The sequence below is a fragment of the Carya illinoinensis genome, chromosome 15 (genome assembly GCF_018687715.1).
Source record: "Carya illinoinensis cultivar Pawnee chromosome 15, C.illinoinensisPawnee_v1, whole genome shotgun sequence".
Taxonomy (NCBI): Eukaryota; Viridiplantae; Streptophyta; class Magnoliopsida; order Fagales; family Juglandaceae; genus Carya; species Carya illinoinensis.
The window spans coordinates 44,466,704-44,488,568 of record NC_056766.1 but is presented as its reverse complement, the minus strand read 5'-3'; the positions used below and the strand labels follow the sequence as shown (position 1 = coordinate 44,488,568).

Genomic DNA, 21,865 nt, shown 5'->3' with positions numbered 1-21,865 from the left:
AATTTGCTACTAAAGAAACAAGAACTTTAAAATGTGAACAAGCCAACCAACACAAATGTGGAATCCATTGAAAGCATTTGACACAAGTAAAATTAACGAGTACATCATCTACCAGTTATAAATAGATAGTTCTGAATTATTATTATTATTTTATTAGCACTAGGTATCTAGAAATAACGTCCCAACTAATAACAAAGGTGCACTAACCCTCGGCAAAGAGTTTTTTACAGGTACACTTTGGGTAATTTAAAAGAAAAATCTCATAATCTGATAGCTTTAGAGATTGTTTGCATCCAAAAAAAAATTGAACTAACTTGGAGGATGGCCCTAGAGATTGTTTGCATTTAAAGAAATTTGAACTGACTTGGAGTAGCGTACTCCCAAATCCCAAAGCCTTTGCCACTTGAGTCAACTCCTAGAAAATCTGAAAATTGACAAAGACAAGTAACTTCAGAAACTCCTTAAAAGTTGGACATATAAGTTTACAACTATAAAACTCAAAATTGAATATCTTGCCTTTCATAATATCAAGTATCTATCACAATGAAAAATGAAAATGTCTGAGCTACATAAGGAACAGTCTCTCGATGTAAAACAGAGCCTCTCTTTTTTAATATTTTCAACTTAATAAGACTTCACATACTCCTGGATAAGGAATTCCAATCCTAACCAAACAGAACCAAAGGATTTGCTTCAAGCTCCAATCTTCTGTGCTACCCTTTTAGTAGAACCATGTCTTGAACATCAAAGGCAGTGCAATTGACAAAGCCAAGCCCATTGTATCTCACATCAAGGCATAAATGTTCACTTATTCATTCCAAAACTTAAACATAGACAACGAATCTTACTGAAAACAAAATCCTAATGATGAAGTGATGGGAAACGAAATCCTGATGTTGATCACATGCCATTTTGGTTTCTCGCAGAACCCAGATAAGGAGTAAGGTCAGAGCTCCCAAAAACAACATTTTCGACCTTTCCTATAGTTTACTCCGAGGGTTCTCGGCAACCAAATAGAGCATCCAGCTGACGAACTCATAACTAAAAAGGAATCTAATGGAATAATTAACTAAACAAAAACAATGGATTTGAATACAAGGAGCTGACCTTGTATCTGATCTGCATTGATACAAGGAACGAGGGAATGATTGCACCGTGGTTTTATAAAGGTCAAGGATGAACATATATGAAAGTTGAAACCCTAACACCTTTGCAAATTCTATTTTACTATAATTCCCTTCTCATTTTCACCAAATTTTCTATCTAAAATAAAATTTAGTGCCAAAAATACATTGAACAAAATTAACAAATTGGAAAGGTTTATGATTGACGAGTGCTAGAACAACAAATTAATATGATTTTATATAATTTATTAGGTCTATTTTATAGTAAAAATAATTTTATAATCTAACGAGTCATATCAAATCACATTAATTTATAAAATTACTTTATAATTAAAGTATTTTCATTATGAATTTAATTACTGAGCTACTATATCAAGAAAAGAGTCATGACAGGTGATGAGGGGAAGACAAAAATTCAAGAAATGTTTGGTCTATGCACAAATTTTGTATATATGATTTACATGCGATTTGAATAATAAAATGAGATAAGATAAAGCATTTTCATTATCCAAACGAGACCTAATGTAATCTAATAAATTATAAAACTCCTTTTATTATGAAAGAAATAAAACGCATTACATTAAGTCACGCCAACATGTAAATAAAATTTGTGTATAGACTTAATATTTTTCGTAAAACTTAATCATTATTTATACATTGCACATGTTATGTAATTTTCACCTTCCATTTTTTTTCGTATCTCCTCCCTATGTGTCAAGCACTTTTGTTAAAGGAGAAGGATCCATATTTAGTTACAAGAGTTTATGATTAGATTACCATTTAAATTCATCTTGAAGAAATGATTGCAATTTCTCGAGAAAGAGATCTTCAACATCAAGTTTACACAACATATGATTGATGATATGATATATTTTTTAATAATTGATATAAAATATCAATAAAATAAAATTGATAGTTTAAAATGATATGGGCTTTTATTTTTTTTTATTTACTTAATAGTTAAGTAAATATTTTTTATTGAATTTATGATTTTTATTTTTTGAAAAAAATATTTAATGAATTTTAAAAAATATATTTAAAAAAAAAAAGATGAAAAAATTTTAACTGTTCAGTAAATGTTTCGGTGGACTCCCTTTGTTAGCACCGTCAAATGAGAAATGGTTTCAACAATTTTAGTAGGTGTAAATTTTGTGTAAATTTTTAAAACAATATTAAATTTAAAATTTACATAAAAAATTTATTTTTTAATCACAAATCTGATTATTTTAAAAAAAATATATAAAATTTACGTATAAAAAAAAGGAAAATACTTTAACTACAAAGAAATTACACACAAGTAAATTTACAAATTGATGTAGTTTAATGTAGAAAAAAATATCCAGCATTAATCTTAAGAGTTTTTCTACTCATCATTTTTATACTATATACATGTAAAGAGAATAAATACATAAAAGATAAAAACTAAAAATATGTATATAATGTAAAAATGATAAGTAAATTTTAAGAAATTATATTTATAATTATAAAGTAAGATAGCTCACTTTTTTTTATTTAAAACTGTATCTTAACATTTTTAACATTATTCTAGTTTTAGATAAATGAGTTTTGCTATATATATACAAATAAATTTACATATTAATATTAATTTTTTCTTATTTAAAATTTAAATTAATATTATTTTTAATAAATTTTAATTTTTAACTAAAAATATTAAATTAATACATAATTATTCTTACAATTTTTCATAAATAATATCTCTCGTTATAAAACTTTGTGAAGAAATGTAACTTTTTCGGCGGTCGTCGTTTCCGTTTTATAAAAGCAGCTGCGATACGTTTCGGAACCTATTCGTCTTCAGAATCTGTGACCCTGCGATCAAACCCCTGAAAATACCCAAATTTCCAAATTCTTCAATTCACCAAACCCTAGCTCCCAATTCCCTCTAAATAAAAATGACTCTCCAAATCTTCGTCCAATCCCCTGAGCCACAAATTCCCTCCCAGACCCTTACCCTAACTCCATCTTCAACACAAACCCTCCACCATCTCAAGCTCTCTCTCCTCCCCAAACCCTTAATCGAGTTTTTTTCCTCCTCATTCTACTTCACCCTCAATGGCAAGCCCCTCCCTGACTCCACCCTGCTCGAAAGCCCCCAAATTGCCCCTCTCTCGACTCTGGTTTTACACCACAGACTTTCCGGCGGTGGCGGCGATGGTGGTGCCACCGGAGCCGAGTCCCGCGACTGCTATCTCAACATGTACGCGGAGCGAAAGCCCGATAAGGTCGACCCCAACGAGCAGAGGCTATCTAAGTGGACAAATTGCGCGCTCTCTAACGAGCCATTGAGGGAACCCTGCGTGATCGATCGGCTCGGTAATGTGTTTAACAAGGAAGCGCTTGTGGAGGCGCTTCTGGGCAAGAAATTGCCCAAGGAATTCGGCTACATCAAGGGCTTGAAGGACATGATTACAGTTAGGTTTTCGAGGGTTCCAGGGGCGGCAGAATCGGATGAAAACGCTGGCGGCAGGACGCTGTTTGAGTGCCCAATTACCGGCCTCGAGATTAACGGAAAGTATAGGTTTTTGGCTTTGAGGAATTGTGGGCATGTTTTGAGTGCGAAGGCCTTGAAGGAAGTGAAGTCCTCGGCATGCCTTGTATGTCACGAGGAGTTTCAGGAATCGGATAAGATTGTGATAAATGGGAGCGAGGAGGAGGTGGCGGTGTTGAGGGAGAGGATGATGGAGGAGAAGGCGAAGGTGATGGAGGAAAAGGCGAAGGTGAGGGAGAAGAAAGTGAAGAAGAATGGGGAGGAAGGTGTAGAATTGGAGATTTCACGTTTGAGTGGTAGGAAGCATGGAATCGATGTGAAGGCGGTGGAGAAGGCGGTTTCCGGTAAATTGGATGGAAATGGGAAGTCTGCCAATGGTGGGGTAGTTAAAGGATCATTGAAGCGATTCAAGGCAGGGGATATGGCCCCGGCGAATGCTACCAAAGAAGTTTATGCTTCGATATTTACATCGTCTAAGAAGTCAAATTTTAAGGAAACATACTCTTGCAGATCTCTGCCGCTTGGTAGGAACTGATGATTGGTGGTATGGAGTATGACGACGTCTTCTCGTTTGAGCTATCTTTTGGTTTATTTTTCAGTTCTTGTTGTAATTGGACTTGCTCATTTATAGAAAACATGGATTTCTTGAGGTTGCTCTTTGCATCCTTATTGTCATGTCATGTGTTTGTTGGCTTTATGATAAATCAGATGTATTTGTGTTTGCTTGAGTAATTGGTACCCACGCTGGTCTGAAGAAGTTATTTTCACTTATTGCTGAAAGAAGCTACTCAAAATTGGGAGAGAAACCAAAGAATACCTGGGTTTATTGACATGTTTCACAAAGTAAGGGGTGTGTCTGTTTCTATAAATTGACAAGTGAGTGGTGTATAGGTTCCATATTGAAATGTTATTATCCTTGGAAAAAAAAAAATCATGATTTCTAAAACTAGATATCAAGCCGACACCAAGGAATGAGACATTCTAGTCTTGACACCATCTTTGAAAAGGGCCGAGAGCTTTCAAATTTTAAACCCTCCCTAGTTTCAGAATTCATTTATGCAGTCTCGACATCTGAAATTAAATTAATTTGAACCACACAATTAGTAAGAGGTACAAACAGGTAAGCTATGAAAAATGTCTGTGGAAGCTCAGCAGCATGAAGTTGGAAGAGAGCTTTCATTATGATTTGGACCATTTGGTGTTGCTCTTGTATATATCCCTAAAATTTGCAGCATGCGCATGGATTATGCCTATTTCTACCTATAGAATTTGCTTACTCATAAAAAAAAATAAAAAGAAAACAAAAAAAGAAGAGAGTTTTCATTGACTGAAAGTTTGGAACTATCAGTGAAAAAAGTTGGAAGAGAGCTTTTATTATGATTTGGACCATTTGGTGTTGCTCTCGTAAACATCCCTAAAATTTGCAGGATTATGCCTATTTCTACCTATAGAATTTGCTTACTCATCAAAGAAAAAAAGAGTTTTCATTAACTAAAAGTTTGGAACTCAGTGAAAAAGTAAGAGTGCTTTCATTGAGAGTCGAACTCAAGACCTCCCGCTTACTAAACGGGTGCTCTAACCAACTGAGCTATGAAAGCGCTGTCTGCTCCCTTTTTGAACTGTTTAATAATGAATGACTGAAAAAGATGAGTACAGTTTCATTGCATATCTCTTATAGGACCCAGACTGAATTCTGGCCCAATACAGTGGGGTCATATTAACTTCATCCTTAAAATTGGAAGGGCCTAGGTCCTTAGGATGTTGCAGGGAACAAGTGCAGAAGACCCATAAATTTTCTAGCTTTTTGACCCACATGAACATCTCCATCCTTCTTTACTACAATCTCATCTACCTTGGATGATGTTCTTTGCAGGTGAAGTCTTTGTAGAAAACCTGTTATATGCTTAACAATGGTTAATTGTAGTGAAAAAATGGAATGTCAAACAACAATTTTTGTGTTAGTATATGAGTAGTACTATATGTATTTACAATTTTACGACAAATTTGGTAATTTTTTTTCCTTTTAATTCAAATAATTTTAAATTTCATAATCTCTAACGTATCAATACTTTGTCAAGTCAATACATACTATTGTTACATGAGTACAAATTTAAAATACAAATAGCATCTTTTCTCTTTCCACATTGATCTTGATTTTGTTATTGTGAAAAAAAATATATATATATATATATTGTTATCATATTGCACTAAATATAATAGGAAACTTTTTTTTTTTCTTTTAACAAATGATTGAAAAATATTAAAGGATCTTTTGGTGAGAGAATCGGAGAAATGTCATCATTCTCCCATGACAATTAGTCTTTATGCTTTTGATTATTAACCTTCATTTTTTCAATGCTTATGTCATAATTTTAATGCACATTTTTGCCCGACCCGGTGTGGCCCGCAACCCAACCACAGTACAGAATGACCAATCCGACCCGAATGATTTGGGTCGGGTTAAATTTGCGGGTTTTTTGTTTTGTTTTGTTTTTTTTTTTTTTTTTTTTTTCAGCCGGCAGCCTTTTTCCCACCAGAATAGTAATTGAGATACCACCTCACAAACTTCTTCAAGCCCGTCTGCAGATCCGTTGAGGGCTTATAACCAAGTTCCCTCTCAGCCAAGCTGATATTGGCGTGAGTAAACTGGACATCCCCATTTCGTGGCAACTTCATGATATGTCTCTTGACCTTCACCTTCAAGAGCCTATCTAAAATGCTCACAAGGTCTGAAACCGGCACGGGTGAAGTATTTCCCAAATTGAAAACCCGCAGTTGAGCTGGGCCCCTCTTCTTCCCACCACTCCCAGTGCTCTTTGTATATTCTCCTTGCGGGTGCACTGGAAACAACTTGACAAGTGCAGGCAGAATTAATAAAAGGAACTCATCAATAATAAAATGGCTGTTTTCTGAACTTTTAGTTTGTATTTATCAGTGAAATTGAGGAGGATCGAAGATGGTGCATAGTGAAAATCTCTAAGAAGTCATATTCGAAAAGAAACGTTGATGCAAAAATTGAGATAAATGAACATACATCAGTTTTTTGAACCTTCGTGTTGAGATCAAAGACAACTAGGCCAGGAAGATACCTCAGTTTTCTGCAGTTGCTGCCGAGTGCCGTCTCACAGAGAGAGAGAGAGAGAGAGAGAGAGAGAGAGAGAGGCTAGGTTTTGTTTTACTGAAGAAATGAAGAAGGGAGTTAGTATTTACGGGTTATCGAGGCTAGAACTTTTCGCCCGCTAAAGAAATTGTTTTGACCCGCTAGTAATTATAATTCGACTTTTAACGGGTTGGTTGGGTCGGTTCAATTGGGTTGGTCGGGTTATGGCTTTTCTGCACAGGCTATTATTTATAAGAGTAATATTAGATAAAAATTTAAGATATACAAGTCGCACGTATTCTTTTAAAAGATAATAATAACAATAAGATAACACATTTAGAAGATATTAAGAGTTATCACTAATATAAATAGAGTAAGGAAAAAGCTAGGGATCTCCCCGAAGCTCCTTTTTATTTTTATACTTTGTAATTAATATTGTGAATTTTTTTTCTTTTTTATTAAATATTTAAAGTATTAAAAAAATGATATAAAAAAAATTATTTGGACATAATGGAAGCCCCCAGTAGTGGGTGTAATACCCATAGAATAATGTTATATATAATTTTATGATATGCGCATTCTGCATGTTCAATCTCTATTTACCTTACAGGATTGGGTCTAACGGCTCTATTTTGAAGAGGTTTTGGATATTAAAAAAATTAATATTTTATAAAAATTATTAAGTATTTTAAAGAAGGAAAACTTATAAGGGGTATTAAGTTATTATCAATTACAAAAAATTATGTACAATTATTTTTATGTATTTTTTTATATATTTTATTTATATGATTGATTGCTTGTTAAAAAATTAATATAGTCAATTATATTAATAAAAAATATAAAAATATATAAAAATAATTATTCGTAGTACTTTTATTTTGAATTACTTATTAGCCTCAAAATAAACGTCAAAACAATTCAGAAAAATAAAACATCAAATAATTTACGTCCGGAAAAAGATCGGAGGGAGGAAATATAACGAGAGCCACCCTTTCGTCTCGAAAATATCTCTCCATTGTCTGTAACCCGTTCTGTTTACGATGTAGAAGGTAGGCAGGCTATACATCTTGGCCTGCACACGGTTTTATCTAACAGCCTTTTATCCGCCATTTTACTCTCTTCTTTTTCTTTTTTTCTTTTTTTATATATTTTTCTTCCTTCTTTTCTTGTTTTTTCTATCTGTTAAACCCATCTATCTTTCCATTAATAAATTCGAAAACCCTCCAACTTTCTCGAGAAACGCCTGGAAAATCCCCACTGTTTTTCGAGAAAATCCCCATTTCCTCGCGACCCAATCGTCCCCAAACTCTCATTTCCAGAAGCGTTTCACGGATTTTGAGTCTTGAGGTAAGATTTCATTGTCTTGTCCGCCTTCCTTCTTTGTCTGTCTTTCGTTTCTGGTATTGAATGCTTGGATTGGTTAGAGGTTTAGATCTTTCTGAAGCTTTTTAAGATATGGGGTTTCCTTGATTTGATTTGGGGTTCGGTTTCTTGGGCTTTTTTCTGCAGATATAAGGGTTGGGTCCTGTTGGTTCGTTGTTGTTGGTTCCAAAATTTCTTGTATTGGCAAAGGTTAAAATGTCAATTTTGCCGAAAAGCGATTTGATTCACATCCGGGAAGTTTGGAATGATAATCTTGAAGAAGAACTTGCTTTGATTCGGGATATTGTAGACGATTACCCTTATATTGCAATGGATACTGAGTTTCCGGGGATCGTGCTTCGCCCTGTAGGACAATTCAAGAGCAACGTTGAGTATAATTACCAGAACCTTAAGGGCAATGTGGATCTCTTGAAGTTAATTCAGTTAGGTCTTACTTTTTCCGATGAGAAAGGGAACCTTCCCACTTGTGGGACTGATAAGTATTGCGTGTGGCAATTCAATTTCCGGGAATTTGATCCCAGTGAGGATGTGTATGCTAATGACTCCATTGAGCTGTTATCCCAGAGTGGCATTGATTTCAATAAGAACAAAGAGAAGGGTGTTGATGCTCGTCGGTTTAGTGAATTGCTGATGTCTTCGGGGATTGTGTTGAATGATAATGTCCATTGGGTTACTTTCCATAGTGGGTATGATTTTGGATACTTGCTCAAGTTGCTTACTTGCCAGAATCTTCCCGATACGCAGTCAGGGTTCTTTAATCTGATCAAGATCTATTTTCCTGTGCTTTATGATATCAAGCATTTGATGAGGTTCTGTAACAGCCTTCACGGCGGATTGAACAAGCTTGCAGAGCTCTTGGAAGTGGAGAGAATTGGTAGTTGTCACCAAGCTGGTTCGGATAGTTTGCTTACTTGTTGTACTTTCATGAAACTGAAAGAGAGTTTCTTTAATGGGTCACCTGAAAAATATGCTGGTGTCTTGTATGGTCTTGGTGTTGAGAATGGACAGGGTACATATTGAAAAAATACTGTAAAAAAATAATAACAATGAAAGCTATTTGTTAAGAATACATGTGTTTGCTAGTTTCCCTCTATTTGCTTTCTATTGCGAGTACTTGCATATTTGATGAATCTGCAACATCATTGTTAATGATTTAGCTCACAATGAAAGAAAAATTATAATTGTCACTTGGTTGACTAATTGTTCTTCTACCTTCCACACATACTAATAGAGGATGCTTGGGATTCTTTGGAAATGGGTTAAAAGGAAGCCATTGTCATGTATCTTCTTTTCTTTCTAGTCACACTTCTCCCTACCAATATGAAATTGGAGTTCAAAATTTTTGCCGACTGTTAGGCAATTAGCATGGTGCAAATCAATTTTTTTTTTTTTTCTAGTGTAATGATGATTTACCAAATACAGAGACGGGTAGATAGAATGTGGTTTTTACTGCTATCATTGACTGAGCTCTGCTTCAAAGACACTATTGAACATGTGAATGATAATGGATCTGTACTGCCGGGTTACTCAGTTTCTGTGTGATATGTTGATTGTAATACCTTTAGTCAATGTTCTCCCCTGTCCTACGAATCTTTTTTAAGGTTCTTCCCCTGTCCTACTTGTCAGGATCAAATTGGCACGGTTTTAGCTAGACATGTCTTGTGTGTCTAATCAAGAGCGTAAAGTTTCTGCCCAAATTGGCCACCTTGCGTAGTTGAGGACACTGGTATGTGTCTAATCAAGATATCTAGACGTTTTTCTTTACCAGTGTCTAATCAAGGTATCTAGACATTTTTCTTTAGTCCTTGGCTTCAATGCCTTCTTTTCTGCTTTCCTCCCTCCAAGATCTTTGGGATTATTGCCCCAAATACGTGCTTAATATTTTCGAGATGGTGTGCATACATCGTGTCACTTATAAAGAATGAGATCTTGCCATTGCTGGAAGCAAAGGAATTTGCGATCCAAGTGGTAAGAGGTTCTAACCTATATGAAAGTTGTATAAAGGTTAACCCGTTTTGACAAATCCCAAGGTATGTTCAGTCTTTTACCTGTTTCCTTCACAAAGTTTTTAGTCCTGAAAGTACAGTACCCTGTACTCTTGATTGGTGTTGATTGCCAAATTGTCGCAATGCTTCCTTGTTTCAATGTTTGATTGCGCTTGGTTATCGGAACAGCCTGAGGCTCTTTTGAAAGACATTTGCAGCATATATTTATCATTAGGTTTCCGAAACAAAGATTTATAAATATCATAATACAAAAGCACAAATATTTGGCCTTTCCCTTCCAATTGTGGAAAAGGCAAAGGTTGGCACTGCGCTTTACAACCAGTCCGTTAAATAGAGTCATCACGTACTTTCCCCCAGGGGCTCAACTGTTTACCATCTTTGCTTCCAGGCATTAAACAGAAGCATGTCTCCTCCCAGTCCCAGCAAGAGCACTTGCTAGCCTGGTTTCGTGCCGACGATTTTTACTGAGTAGATTGTTCGTCCAAGTTCATAGAAGCTATGAGATCGGTACTTTTGATTTCGGCTGAAACTAAAATCCTACTTACCATGTAAATAACACCTCTAGTTATGACCTAAATCAACCAGAACAGTAAAGAATACATTTTCTGAGAACAAGAAAATTATTTTCCCCTACGGCTGTGTGATGAAAATAAAAGAGAGCCCCCTCCATAAATTACATTCAAGTCCATTTGCAAGTTTGTGGCATGAAGTCGAGTATATATCAATACAAATCTATGATAGACACAAATTGGCCAGAGTGACAGAAATGGCAAGTGAATGGCCAAAAATGTTCCAGAGTCCATCAAGTCCTTCGAGAGCATTAACATATATTCATCACGTTCTTGCTAAGCATCGATCCAAACATTACATGTAATAAATCCAGGCACACACATTAACCTAACCTTGCTTCTCTTCGTAGTACCTAGGAGAATGACCAGATAACAGATGAGAAAATTGTGTAGAACGCTCACCAGTTGCCTAAAAGAACATGCTCTACAAGAATGGCTATAAAATATGCTAGCTTATGTTGCAATGATGCGTCTATACACATTACGAAACTAGACAGAAAAAGTTTATGTAAATCAAATATGCTGTATCACAAAACAACTGGGAATAAAGCACAAAGAAAAGAGGAATTTAATGCTAACTACAGATGCCCATTTACGCTTCAAAATTCCCCTATAAAGATTAAAAAAATGCCCAAGAAAAAATATATGAATAATTAAGTTGTATGGTGAGTAATGTAAAGGATGTGACTGAGCCCACTAGATCTGAATTCAAAGAACAAAATGGTAAGAGTATGCATAATCCACCCAGAACAATAGGGATAATCAGCTAGAAAACTTTTTGAACTAAAGTTACGATTAAGTTTATGAAGATCCAGTACAAATATATACAGTATACACTGCGATGCCATCTTATTTAAAGAGTGCACCATCACAAACCACTTGCTTCGAAGCAAGTTTCTCCAAGCTGCTGCTTATTAGAACTAGCTATATGTTCAATGATATTTGGCAACTGTGCTAATGACAATCATGCCACACATTTGTCGTTCAAGTTGGATGGATGTATACATGCATATCCTTAGACTGAGCCAGACATTGTATGAATCTCAGAGAACGCCACCCTACTAGATAATGAAGATCCCCAGCAAGCCTGATATTACCCTATTGTAAAGATCTACCGACGTAACTCTAAACTACTAATCTTCTTCCTTTCCTTTTTTGGCTTAGGCATCCAATCACATATCCTGGCTCCAACACTATGCCCTTTTCAACCCAATCTAGTTTTTAACCAACCTAAAACTCCCCATCACAACGAATGTTTCAAGAGGGTGATAATTGGCTTGTTTGGAACAAAAGGAACAATGAGTGTGGAAAACCCTTTTTATCAACTGCAAACATTTTCATTGCAACACTGAGCAGCCTATATTTCCAAACAACAGGGTGCATCGTCAGCTTGTGAAAGGGAAAGCAATTGTCTTTACCTCTTCAGCAAATTTTATCAAAATGGTTGTCCGGGGTCTCTGCTGACCTTCCATTGGCACAAAATGAGCCGTGACAACAGCTGGAAAACCAGCACTGTCCAAAACACCCTTCAAAGATAAAGAAAAAACCCATCAGCGCTTTCCAACACCTAGGCTTGTTAATAGGAACAGCAGCAATGAAGCACTTACCCTTACTATTCCAGCAACAAACGCCCCACAATTAAATGTACCCATGTCTTTTGGAATCGAAATAAATCTGCAACCCCAATTAGTGCATCAGCTGGACAATAATGTAAACTTACAGACTCAGCCAGTTTGTAGTATTTACGATATAAACTTATAAGAGCCGGCAAATTCATTACCTGTTAACAAGGAGCTCCTTTTCACTGATCATGTATTCATCTTCATGTTCAGTGCCTTTCTCAAGTGAGTCAGCCACCTAATATGATGACAAATAGGAGTTGGTAAGATTATTGCTGCATTTACGGATTTCACACAATTTAACTTTTGTGGTCCATACATAACAGAAGTAAAAACTAGAATGGACAATTCTGACCTGAGTTGTGTATTAACATAAATGAAGATGCATGGATACCTTTTTTGATATAACTAAATGAAGATGCATGGATATCATGGATAACAGTTAACACTATACTTCTTTCCTCTGCTAAGTGAATGACAAAGCAGAGATGATATTTCATTCAGTTCAAGCAAGAGCACCATTTATGTTATTAATGAAGTCTAACTGTTACACATGAAAATTCAGAATCATCATTCGAATTTTAAATGATATGCAGTCTTAAAGTAAATTTTCAACAACTAATGGAATACCCCATACTGAGTGAGTATAAGTGATGAATGGGATCTCACATTGATTGGGAGGGATAAGTTATTGCTTTTTATAATGATTTGAAGGGCCTCCAATAGTACTATTGACTAGCCCTTTTGGAGTATGGCCCAAATGTGGCTTGGGCCTCCCTTGAGGCATTACAAATGGTATCAAAGCTAATTCTAACCAGAAATGTGAGACTTGAGCTGTGCCACCTTGTGATATCCTATATTGAGTGAGTATAGGTTGTGAATGGGGTCTCACATTGCTTGGGAGGGAAAAGTTCTTTCTCTTTATAATGATTCCAAAAGGCTCTTATTGTAGCATTGACTAGGTCACTTGAAGTGTGGCCTAGATGTGGCTTAAGCATTCCTAGGGTATTACAACTAATCAATCAATAGATATTCATACCATATGATTAAGGATTAAATACAAAATTAGCTCATGTGGCTCACTTTAAAGTCAAATTACTCTTGTACTTTTTAGTTAAACTTTTTACCCTGTAGTGGCAAGATTGATCCCTTCGTCCGAATTCTATTAGTGATCTATTAGAGTGCCACGCTAACACCAATGAATGTTTCACAAGTGTCACTTGAAAGTCCACATTTGGATGTGCGCCACATGTATAAAAATTATAAAAATGTAAAAAATTCCAGAAAATTAAAAAAAGAAACTATGAAAAAACTTTAAAAAATAGGTTAAAATTAAAAACAGGAAAAATAAATACACTACAAAACTAGAAAATGTCCTACCGGGACCAATGAGAACTATAAGCTAAGAACAATTTGCTCAAAACAATTGTGCCATAGCCAATGAACTCTTATTCTAACACTACACTCAAACAGAAACATACTCCATTTTTTCCACAAAATAAAGCAATATAGCATACTTCATATTTCCACCAAATAAAGCATCATTTCATTTTCAGATAGTATGATGACTAAATTGAAAGCTTTTGAGTCAAGCACAGCTAAGATGATATGACTGATTTAGACTGTTGACCACAGCATTCAATAGCTGACCAACAAAATGAAATAATATATATTTCTTAGAATTCAAACCAATGAACTACTCGGAAAAGATTAAAAAATAAGTAAAAATAGGCATTCACCTTTCCAAATAACACCTTCCACACGGTACTGTGTACAAAGGAGAGAATGCCCAGCAATCGTGTTTCCCTTCGATTTCCCTGTGGTATCAAGAAATCCATCACCATACCATTCATTCTAACCTCATGAACCTCAATTGGGAACAGTCTTCAAACCCAAAATACTATTTTACTTTGCTTGATAATGAATCCATTACTGCAAAATCACAAAAATACTCGAAGGGATGAGCCTGAAGAACTTCAACAGTGTCCCATACCTTATCCCTATGGCAAAGAAGTTCCAAAACTCGAGCACCGACAGCATAGCCTGCATCCTCCAGTCTGCTCCATTTACCATAAATTTTTTCAACATTCACACAAGGTAAATTTCAAGAAAATTCAATGTAAGCAAACAATTTATTATCTGAAAGTTTCTACTCATGCAATTCCAAACGGGCTTTCGTTTTCTCTTTACCTTCGAATCTAATCTCAGACTTCTATCAAGTTATGCTTTGTTTATCCAGGAAGTGAATACGACAAAAAAAAAAAAAGAAAAAAAAAGGGGAAATTAGATCAAATATACAATGACAAGTTTCTCACATCTAGCACAACAAAACATGAGCGTTTTCAACAACTGATCAGAACCATTCAACCTAGTAGAATCAAGAAAATCTCATTTTTTTCGAGACAGCAACCCTTACAAAACTTCCATTTTTATCATCAATTCTCTAGACAGCCGATCGAGAGCTTGTTGCAATGTAATCAATTATAATAACCCGAACACAGTACACATATACATGAAGAACGCAAATACAAATTCGCCGTATTTTAACAAGTTCACCTTCTTTCTAACTCGGCGATATTGTCCACCTGCGTCTGATTATACTGCACAAGCTCCGAAAACAAGAAGGCAAACGCACTCAAACTCACCTGCAAACAAAAGCACATTCTTTTAAGTGAAGAATTTCAAAATTTCAAAATTTGAGAGCCATAGATATATAAAAATTTTCCAGATTCAAACGCTTTGACACGGTATCTTCGGTGAGATCTAAGAGGAGTTTTGAAAAGTTACAAAAAGGGTAGAGAAATATTAGAGAAAGAGAGAGCGACCTCTTGCTTGCCCTTGGCGAGGGGCTTGTCGAGAACGTTGGAGTACTGCTTGATCTTCCCTACTCCGATCATCGTTTGTCCCTCTTCAGCTCCTGCTGTGTGTTTTTCTCAGATTCAAGGGCTTCCAAGATGTGGGAATGTTCTTTTACTTATTTTCCTATTTTCTCATTATAATTCTATATTTCCTTATTTTGATAGAAAAGAAGTGGCAAAGAAGTAAACAAATTCATTTGATATCCCCAATTTCATATTTATGGCACTATTTCCATTTATACCCATGGATGATATTTGTAAGGGGACTCCTTTTTTTTTTTTTTTTGTATATTTTTTAAATATTTTCTAAATCATTTTAAATATTTTTTTAAAAAATTTATCAACTCATTTAAAAACATTTTGTCAATCATTAAGTAAAAAAATACTACCGTTATTATGTAACCGATTCGATTTGGTCCAGTTTTGTATAAATTTTGAGAACGGACTGGTATACACCAGTTTTATATTTTTAAAAATCGATCCAAATCGATTTTCCTCTTAAACCGGTACTTTTGATTTTACCAATTTCAATCCTATCTGGTCTGATTTTTCAATTTTAATCAAGTGTCAAATTCATTAAAAAAAAATGTTATAAAAAATTCCTATAAAAAAAATCTATTGTATACAAAAATCTATCGTATAAAAAATCTACTATTAGAAGAAAGAGTTTTTCTATGGAGCAGCCACTATAGCTATGCACACATTGCACACACAATATGACTGCTTCTGGTTTTTTCTTTTTAATCAAAACGGTGCGTTTTGATTTAATTTGAATTACCAGTTTCCCTATGCATCCCCATTTGACATCATCCTATGAAAGGAGCAGCTCCCTTGACAACAACCCGCTCCTTCAACTTCCGCCACGCAATGCCTCTCGACAATGCCATCTCTCTCGTCAGTGGCACCGAGCGACGCTCCTCCATCTACCCAGCACCGCCACTCCTCAAGAGCTTGTTGAACAGAGCAAACCAGATTGATGTCCCATGAAACCCACCCTTCTTCCTCGCCACGAACTCCTGTTGGGTTCCTCTTTCCAGCACCACCTCGAGACAACGTCTCTCTGTTCAGCTCCACCTCACAATGCTCCTACGTCTCCCTTTTGCTCGTCACTCCTCATAAGCTGAGTGAACGTACCAAACGAGTGGAAATTGCCCAACAGCTCTATTCTTCTACATGTATTTTGCTTAGCTTCCTGGGTAAATTTTGTACCATTTTCTCGTTCATATGTTCATAATTACATCGAGATGTGATTTTTATGTTTTCTGATATGGATATTGTGGCTTAGGGCATGGATGGAGAAAAAAATATTCTTTGTGAGCATACATGGAAGAGGGTGTGATGATGCCTTTCTCTATGGTGTAGTTTTCATAAAAATGTTAACTTTTTGAGAGGTCATGTCTATCAACCTAGAGTTAAGGGGATGAGGCACGGATCAATCGAACTATAACTTCTTGCATGTTTGATTATATATATATATATATACAATATGAAAATGTCTTATATTTTGGGAAGTATATATATATAATACATTTCATTAAAGATTACAATATCAACTCTATGAAGATTAATTATAATTTTGAAGGGGCCAACGTTATTCATCTAATATATAATTATTAATTAATAAGATCATTTGTTTAATGTTATTCATCTAATTATAAAGAACTTTTCATTATAAATAATTTGAAGTATCATTTGTTCCCCTTGGTTTACAGTTTACCAATGTTGGTTTAAGGACGTAAGATGTCAATAATTTTAGAGTAATCGCTGTCCAACAATATAGTTCGTGATCTTCTTTATTCTTTTCATCCTTCTTGTTATGTGCTTTCCCCTGTAATTTAGTATGGCAAATTAACAATGCGCTCACATCACCCTTCTTGAAGAGTTTATATTTTTTCACATCCTAAGGCATGTAGGATCCTTAATGCTTCCCACAAAGATCAAAGCAAACTTATTTCTCTTAATGACCATGGCCTTAAACTTGAAAGTTCTACTCTTGAAAAGTATTTCTTGTTTTTATTGTTTCATTTAGAATGACTTTGCCTTGCCTATACCATGCCACTCATAGTAAGATTTGAACACTAAGTCATCATAGGATCCCTAGAGCCAAAGCTCAAAGCTACTTATACTTGGAGTTCTCTTTTTTCTTCTATAGGTAGAGTAAAAAGGTCAGTATGAGTTGATATTAGGGAGGGAAACAGATGAGCTGATATTATTTATAGTATGATTTTGAAGGTCATAGTCCAAATAACTACATAGAAGTTAACCCTTGACCTGCTTGTAATTTTCATCTTTATGATGCAAGAAAATATGAATTTGTGTCACGAAGATGGTTCCTTTCATTTATCTACTTCTGATAGTTTTGCCTTGACCATATTATATATATTTTGAATTTTAATAGCAATAAATATTAACTAGCATACAGTTTCTCTTCTTCCTCTACATCACTTCATTTTCTTTCCTCAATATTTAATTTGTTATAATTATTAATTAAAACAATATTGTTTTCAAACAACGACCAATCAGCTTAAACAGAACCAACAAATAGAACACTTTTTTTTTTCCTCAGATAACATGTATGTATGACACTTTTTTTTTCCTCAGATAACAGGTATGTATGGCATGAAAATTGGAAGGACTTGTGTAGTTCTCCTTAAGATCCTACAGCCTCCTCTACATAGCTCCATTTAAAAAGTTAAATTCATTCCTCAACTCCCATTGTTTTGGATCATTATATGTTTCTATTTCATTTCTATAGAAAGTGCTTATATTTTCAAATTCTACATTACGTATGAGAGTTTAATCTTCCTTTTTCTTCTTTGTCATAATGTTCTTCACCTATAAAGTCTCGGAAGACATTCGTAGTCTTAGTATGATGGGGGAAGAGGAAGATGGAATGCCACATATGCCCTCGACGTTGACCTCATAGCCATTAATTATGCCTCCAAATCTTCTTTATGGAAATCCATACGTCTACTATGTGAGTAGGCAGGTTGAAGTAATTCTCATTTTTTAACAAAGTTTGTTTTAAGTGCTCATGAATACTTCTACTTGCATAATTGCAGTGTCCTTTTGATGTAAATATGCCTTGCCATCCGCCTAGTAATCCGGATGACTTTAGCCCATTTGATGATTCATTTTACATATATTTATTTGAATTTTTATATTCCATAAATTAACTAGACATTTTGTTTAGAGTCATTTCATTTTGTCTAACAACGTGTCTATTTTAGCAGACTCCACCTTATATACCCTATCCTCCGCCAAGTAATCTGAATGAGTTGAGAGAAGAAGCGCCCCCAACGTCAACTATGCCAACTGATGCAGAATTTGAACAAAATCTTGAAAGTACATCAAGGATGACTAATGAAGATTTTCATGACGCCGATGGCATTACAAGTATGTTTGGCTTAATTATAATGACTGTAATATTGTTTTGATGCTAATCCATTCATATGTTTCCACTTTTAAAAATGGTCTTTGACATAAATGAAGATTTAGAGGGCACTACTGTTGTCTTGGATGATGAGGTACGAGTTGAAGCACCAAGATTCGGTATGAAATTTGATAGTGTGAAAGAACTTACAGCCTACTATAAAAAATATGCCAAGCAAAGGGTTTTGGTGTATGAACCCAAAAGACTAGGAAAGATGATGATGAGAGGCCTGTGTATGTGACCGTTGGTTGTGCCCATGGCGGAAAGTACCAAAGTAAGAACAGTAATATCTCGAAGCCACGGTCAACAACTAGAACAGATTGTAAGGCGAGAGTAAATGCAACGTTGAGCAAGAATGACATGTGGGTTTTCACCACTGTTGAAAATGTGCACAATCACATAACTGTAAGCCCCAAGAAGACAAGATTCTTGCGATCTCACAAGTAGCTAGATGAATATAGTCAAAGGATCCTCGACCTAAATGATCGAGCTGGCATCCGAATGAACAAGAATTTTTATTCTCTTGTTGTAGATATGGGTGGATTTGAGAATCTTCAATTTCAAAAGAAAGATTATCAGAATTTCATTGACAATGCTCTATTTAAGGTTGCATAAAAGAGATGATGATACATTTAATCAATATTCAAAAGAATGAGAGATCAAAATGATGGTTTCGTTTTTAACATGGATGCGGATGATGAGGGAAGGCTACAGAATGTGTTTTGAGTTGATGCTCGAAGTCGAATGGCTTATGAGTTTTTCGAAGACGGTGTAACCTTTGATACAACGTACCTAATAAATAGGTACAGGATGCCTTTTGTTCCATTCGTTAGTGTTAACCATCATGGACAATCCATATATATTAGGGGTGAGATTACTTTCAAGTGAGGACATGCATACTTTTGTGTGGTTGTTTTGAATGCGGTTGGATTGCATGAATGGTCAAGCACCCAAAGCCATTATAACCGACCAAGATCGGGCAATGAAGAGTGTTATTTCTATTGTATTCCCCGAGATTCATCATAAATATTGTTTATGGCATATAATGCGCAAACTTCTAGAGAAGTTAGGATCTCACGACAAATTCAATGTGAGGGTTAAAGAGCCATTCAGATTACATTATATAACTCACAGACCACCACAGAATTTGAGAAGAGCTGGGGTGAACTACTTGCCAAGCATGATTTGGTTGGCAATAAATGACTTCAATCCTTATACGAGAAAAGGTCGGGTTCCAGCTTACTTGAAAAGTGTATTTTTGGTTAATATGAGCACGACTTAAAACTCGAAAAGCATAAATGCATTTTTCAACAGGTATGTTCATTTTGGAATGACGTTGAAGGAATTTATCGACCAGTTTGATAATACTCTTAGAAGAAGGTCGAAGTAGAGACAACTGTTGATTTCAATTCTATTAACCAAAATATTCCCTGTGTGTCTCACTTCAACATTGAGAATCATTTTCAAAACGTATATACAAATGTAAAGTTCAAAGAGATCCAAAGAGAGTTGCTAGGCTTGATGTGTTGTAATTATTTGTTGGTAAGCACACAAGGGTGCATTTTCAAATATAATGTGTTGGATGAAATAGCTTCTGATGACCACATCAAAACAATCCATTTCTCAGTTTACTATAACGAATAGGAGGTGGAGATAAAATGCATATGTGCACTGTTTGAGATGAGGGAGATTCTATGTAAACATGCGCTTAGAGTTTGTCAGTTGAAGAAGACTAATGTACTGCCTGATGTATATATCTTAGATCACTGGAGAAAATACATAAAAAGGATATACACATTACTTAGAAGTAGTTACGATGACAATGAGCTTGTGGTTTCAAGATGTTTGAAATTAGCAACCAAAATATCCTCAGATAATAGAAAAGTAAGTGTATCCCTGCATGTTGTTGATGACTTTGAGACAAAATGTGAAGGTTCAACACTAGAGTCAACATTCTAACAAATGAAGGCAAAACCAAAGGTGAACTTGGATAAGGGTAAGAAGATATTAAGTCTCAACGTAGTCCAAAGGAAAGGAAGACCCCAAGTAAGAGGAAGGTTCCACCCGTGAAAAAAATAGCAACAAAGAGAAAGAAATCAGTAACTATTGTCGAAATTTGTACCTTTTTAATAGTTAGTATTATGATTCTAATATACCTCTATTATTTTTTCAGAACTTAGATTTATAGGAAAATCTTAGTAGATGAAATAGAATTGGGTGACACCCTAGGAGCTCAACAGGACGGTTTTCATGATGGGGTTGGAATTTGTACCCATGACAGCATTCTTACACATTCAACTCCACCTAGGAATGAGGTTAACTTTGTCTTTTCAATAAGTGAAAACCATGTATGACATCATCATGTAAATAATTTGGTTAAAGAAAAATCATGCTTGAATCTCAATTTTAATTACAGTTGTTTTTTTTTTTTCCAGATGTGTGACCATATTGATGCACACTTATAACTCCATGGTGGTGATGAGGAGAAACATTTTTTGAAGCTCTCGTACTGAGTATGGAGCTATGTGAATGCTATGATCAACTCAAACGATTCCAATAATTTTGGATAATATAATTTTAGTTAATAAGTTGTATTTGGCCAACAGCTTTCTCTAAATTATTTTGCATATGAGTTGTGTATTTGAATTAAAATACATGTTTTAGATGTAGTTGTTTGCTAGTTATAATGCTACTAAGTTCTCAGTGTTATAAGAAAAATAATTAGATAATTGCATGTTGCAGATGTTCATGTTTGCCAGCTGTCATTCTGGTAAGTAATCATCACCTGGTCTTTGAGTGGGATTCAACTTCAGATAAATGCATGTTTTGTTGTTGGATTGAATATGGTTGGACATGATATGTGCACAAGTTGAAAATATTGTAGTTTCATAGATAAAATAATTTGCATTTTATGGAAATGATGTGGCCAAAAAGTTTAATGTATATTCTCATTTTTATGGATTCTTTGAGGTTTAAAGACTTCATAATTTAATTGGTATTTTCAACTTACAAGTGGATTTTATGGTTGTAATTCCATGTTTGAAGGAGGTGGTGGTCACGTTTAAATCACCATTAAATGCCATTTTTTTCTTCATAACAGTACTTCGCTAAGCCGCCAAGTTCAAAGAGCATCAAGCTGTGATAAGCATTATTAACGACATTAGTGGTATCAAGAGGGCTGGAATTACATAGTGGAGCGTTAGTTTGTAATTATTCAAGTCAAATGTACAAAATTTAACTCACATAATCCCTTTTATTTATTTA

At 35.1% G+C, this 21,865-nt stretch overlaps 4 protein-coding genes and 1 non-coding gene across 6 annotated transcripts; 2 read left to right on the top strand and 3 right to left on the bottom strand.

The window, feature by feature from the left end:
- Nucleotides 1-2,885: 2,885 nt before the first annotated feature.
- Nucleotides 2,886-4,308, top strand: LOC122297436 (replication termination factor 2). The gene has a single exon (XM_043107482.1). It carries the CDS (start codon nucleotides 3,038-3,040, stop codon nucleotides 4,166-4,168), a length of 1,131 nt encoding a protein of 376 aa, XP_042963416.1. The 5' UTR covers nucleotides 2,886-3,037; the 3' UTR covers nucleotides 4,169-4,308.
- Nucleotides 4,309-5,157: 849 nt separating this feature from the next.
- Nucleotides 5,158-5,231, bottom strand: TRNAT-AGU. The gene has a single exon. It is a non-coding gene; the product is annotated as a tRNA-Thr (tRNA).
- A 913-nt stretch (nucleotides 5,232-6,144) lies between these two features.
- Nucleotides 6,145-8,046, bottom strand: LOC122296998 (UDP-glucuronate 4-epimerase 3-like). Its single transcript, XM_043106788.1, has 2 exons — nucleotides 7,962-8,046; nucleotides 6,145-6,473 (listed from the first exon to the last, which is right to left on the bottom strand). The coding sequence occupies exons 1-2, from the start codon at nucleotides 8,044-8,046 to the stop codon at nucleotides 6,145-6,147; spliced, it is 414 nt and encodes a 137-aa protein (XP_042962722.1).
- LOC122296346 (probable CCR4-associated factor 1 homolog 7) lies at nucleotides 7,673-9,209 on the top strand. Its single transcript, XM_043105957.1, has 2 exons — nucleotides 7,673-8,080; nucleotides 8,243-9,209. Exon 2 carries the CDS (start codon nucleotides 8,312-8,314, stop codon nucleotides 9,134-9,136), a length of 825 nt encoding a protein of 274 aa, XP_042961891.1. The 5' UTR covers nucleotides 7,673-8,080; nucleotides 8,243-8,311; the 3' UTR covers nucleotides 9,137-9,209.
- A 1,557-nt stretch (nucleotides 9,210-10,766) lies between these two features.
- Nucleotides 10,767-15,340, bottom strand: LOC122296345 (trafficking protein particle complex subunit 5). Of its 2 annotated transcripts, none has more exons than XM_043105956.1 (8): nucleotides 15,136-15,336; nucleotides 14,867-14,955; nucleotides 14,304-14,367; nucleotides 14,050-14,127; nucleotides 12,472-12,548; nucleotides 12,299-12,365; nucleotides 12,110-12,217; nucleotides 10,767-11,044 (listed from the first exon to the last, which is right to left on the bottom strand). In XM_043105956.1, exons 1-8 carry the CDS (start codon nucleotides 15,205-15,207, stop codon nucleotides 11,015-11,017), a joined length of 585 nt encoding a protein of 194 aa, XP_042961890.1. In that variant the 5' UTR covers nucleotides 15,208-15,336; the 3' UTR covers nucleotides 10,767-11,014. The 2 variants fall into 2 exon arrangements, with proteins under 2 accessions (XP_042961890.1, XP_042961889.1); XM_043105955.1 differs by having other exon boundaries at nucleotides 11,007-11,180; nucleotides 15,136-15,340.
- Between the last annotated feature and the right edge of the window lie 6,525 nt (nucleotides 15,341-21,865).

Excerpts from the sequence above, each read along its gene's own strand:
- LOC122296345 (XM_043105955.1), bottom strand. The coding sequence starts at position 15,207 with ATGATCGGAGTAGGGAAGATCAAGCAGTACTCCAACGTTCTCGACAAG. Across the intron at positions 12,549-14,049 it reads GGAAGGTGTTATTTGGAAAG|GTGGCTGACTCACTTGAGAA; the intron begins GTGAATGCCTAT and ends TCATCATATTAG. Across the intron at positions 11,181-12,109 it reads TGATAAAATTTGCTGAAGAG|TTTCGTAATGTGTATAGACG; the intron begins GTAAAGACAATT and ends TTTTCTGTCTAG.
- LOC122297436 (XM_043107482.1), top strand. The coding sequence starts at position 3,038 with ATGACTCTCCAAATCTTCGTCCAATCCCCTGAGCCACAAATTCCCTCC.
- LOC122296346 (XM_043105957.1), top strand. The coding sequence starts at position 8,312 with ATGTCAATTTTGCCGAAAAGCGATTTGATTCACATCCGGGAAGTTTGG.
- LOC122296998 (XM_043106788.1), bottom strand. The coding sequence starts at position 8,046 with ATGAGAGTTTGGGGACGATTGGGTCGCGAGGAAATGGGGATTTTCTCG. Across the intron at positions 6,474-7,961 it reads TCCAGGCGTTTCTCGAGAAA|TGCACCCGCAAGGAGAATAT; the intron begins GTTGGAGGGTTT and ends AGTTGTTTCCAG.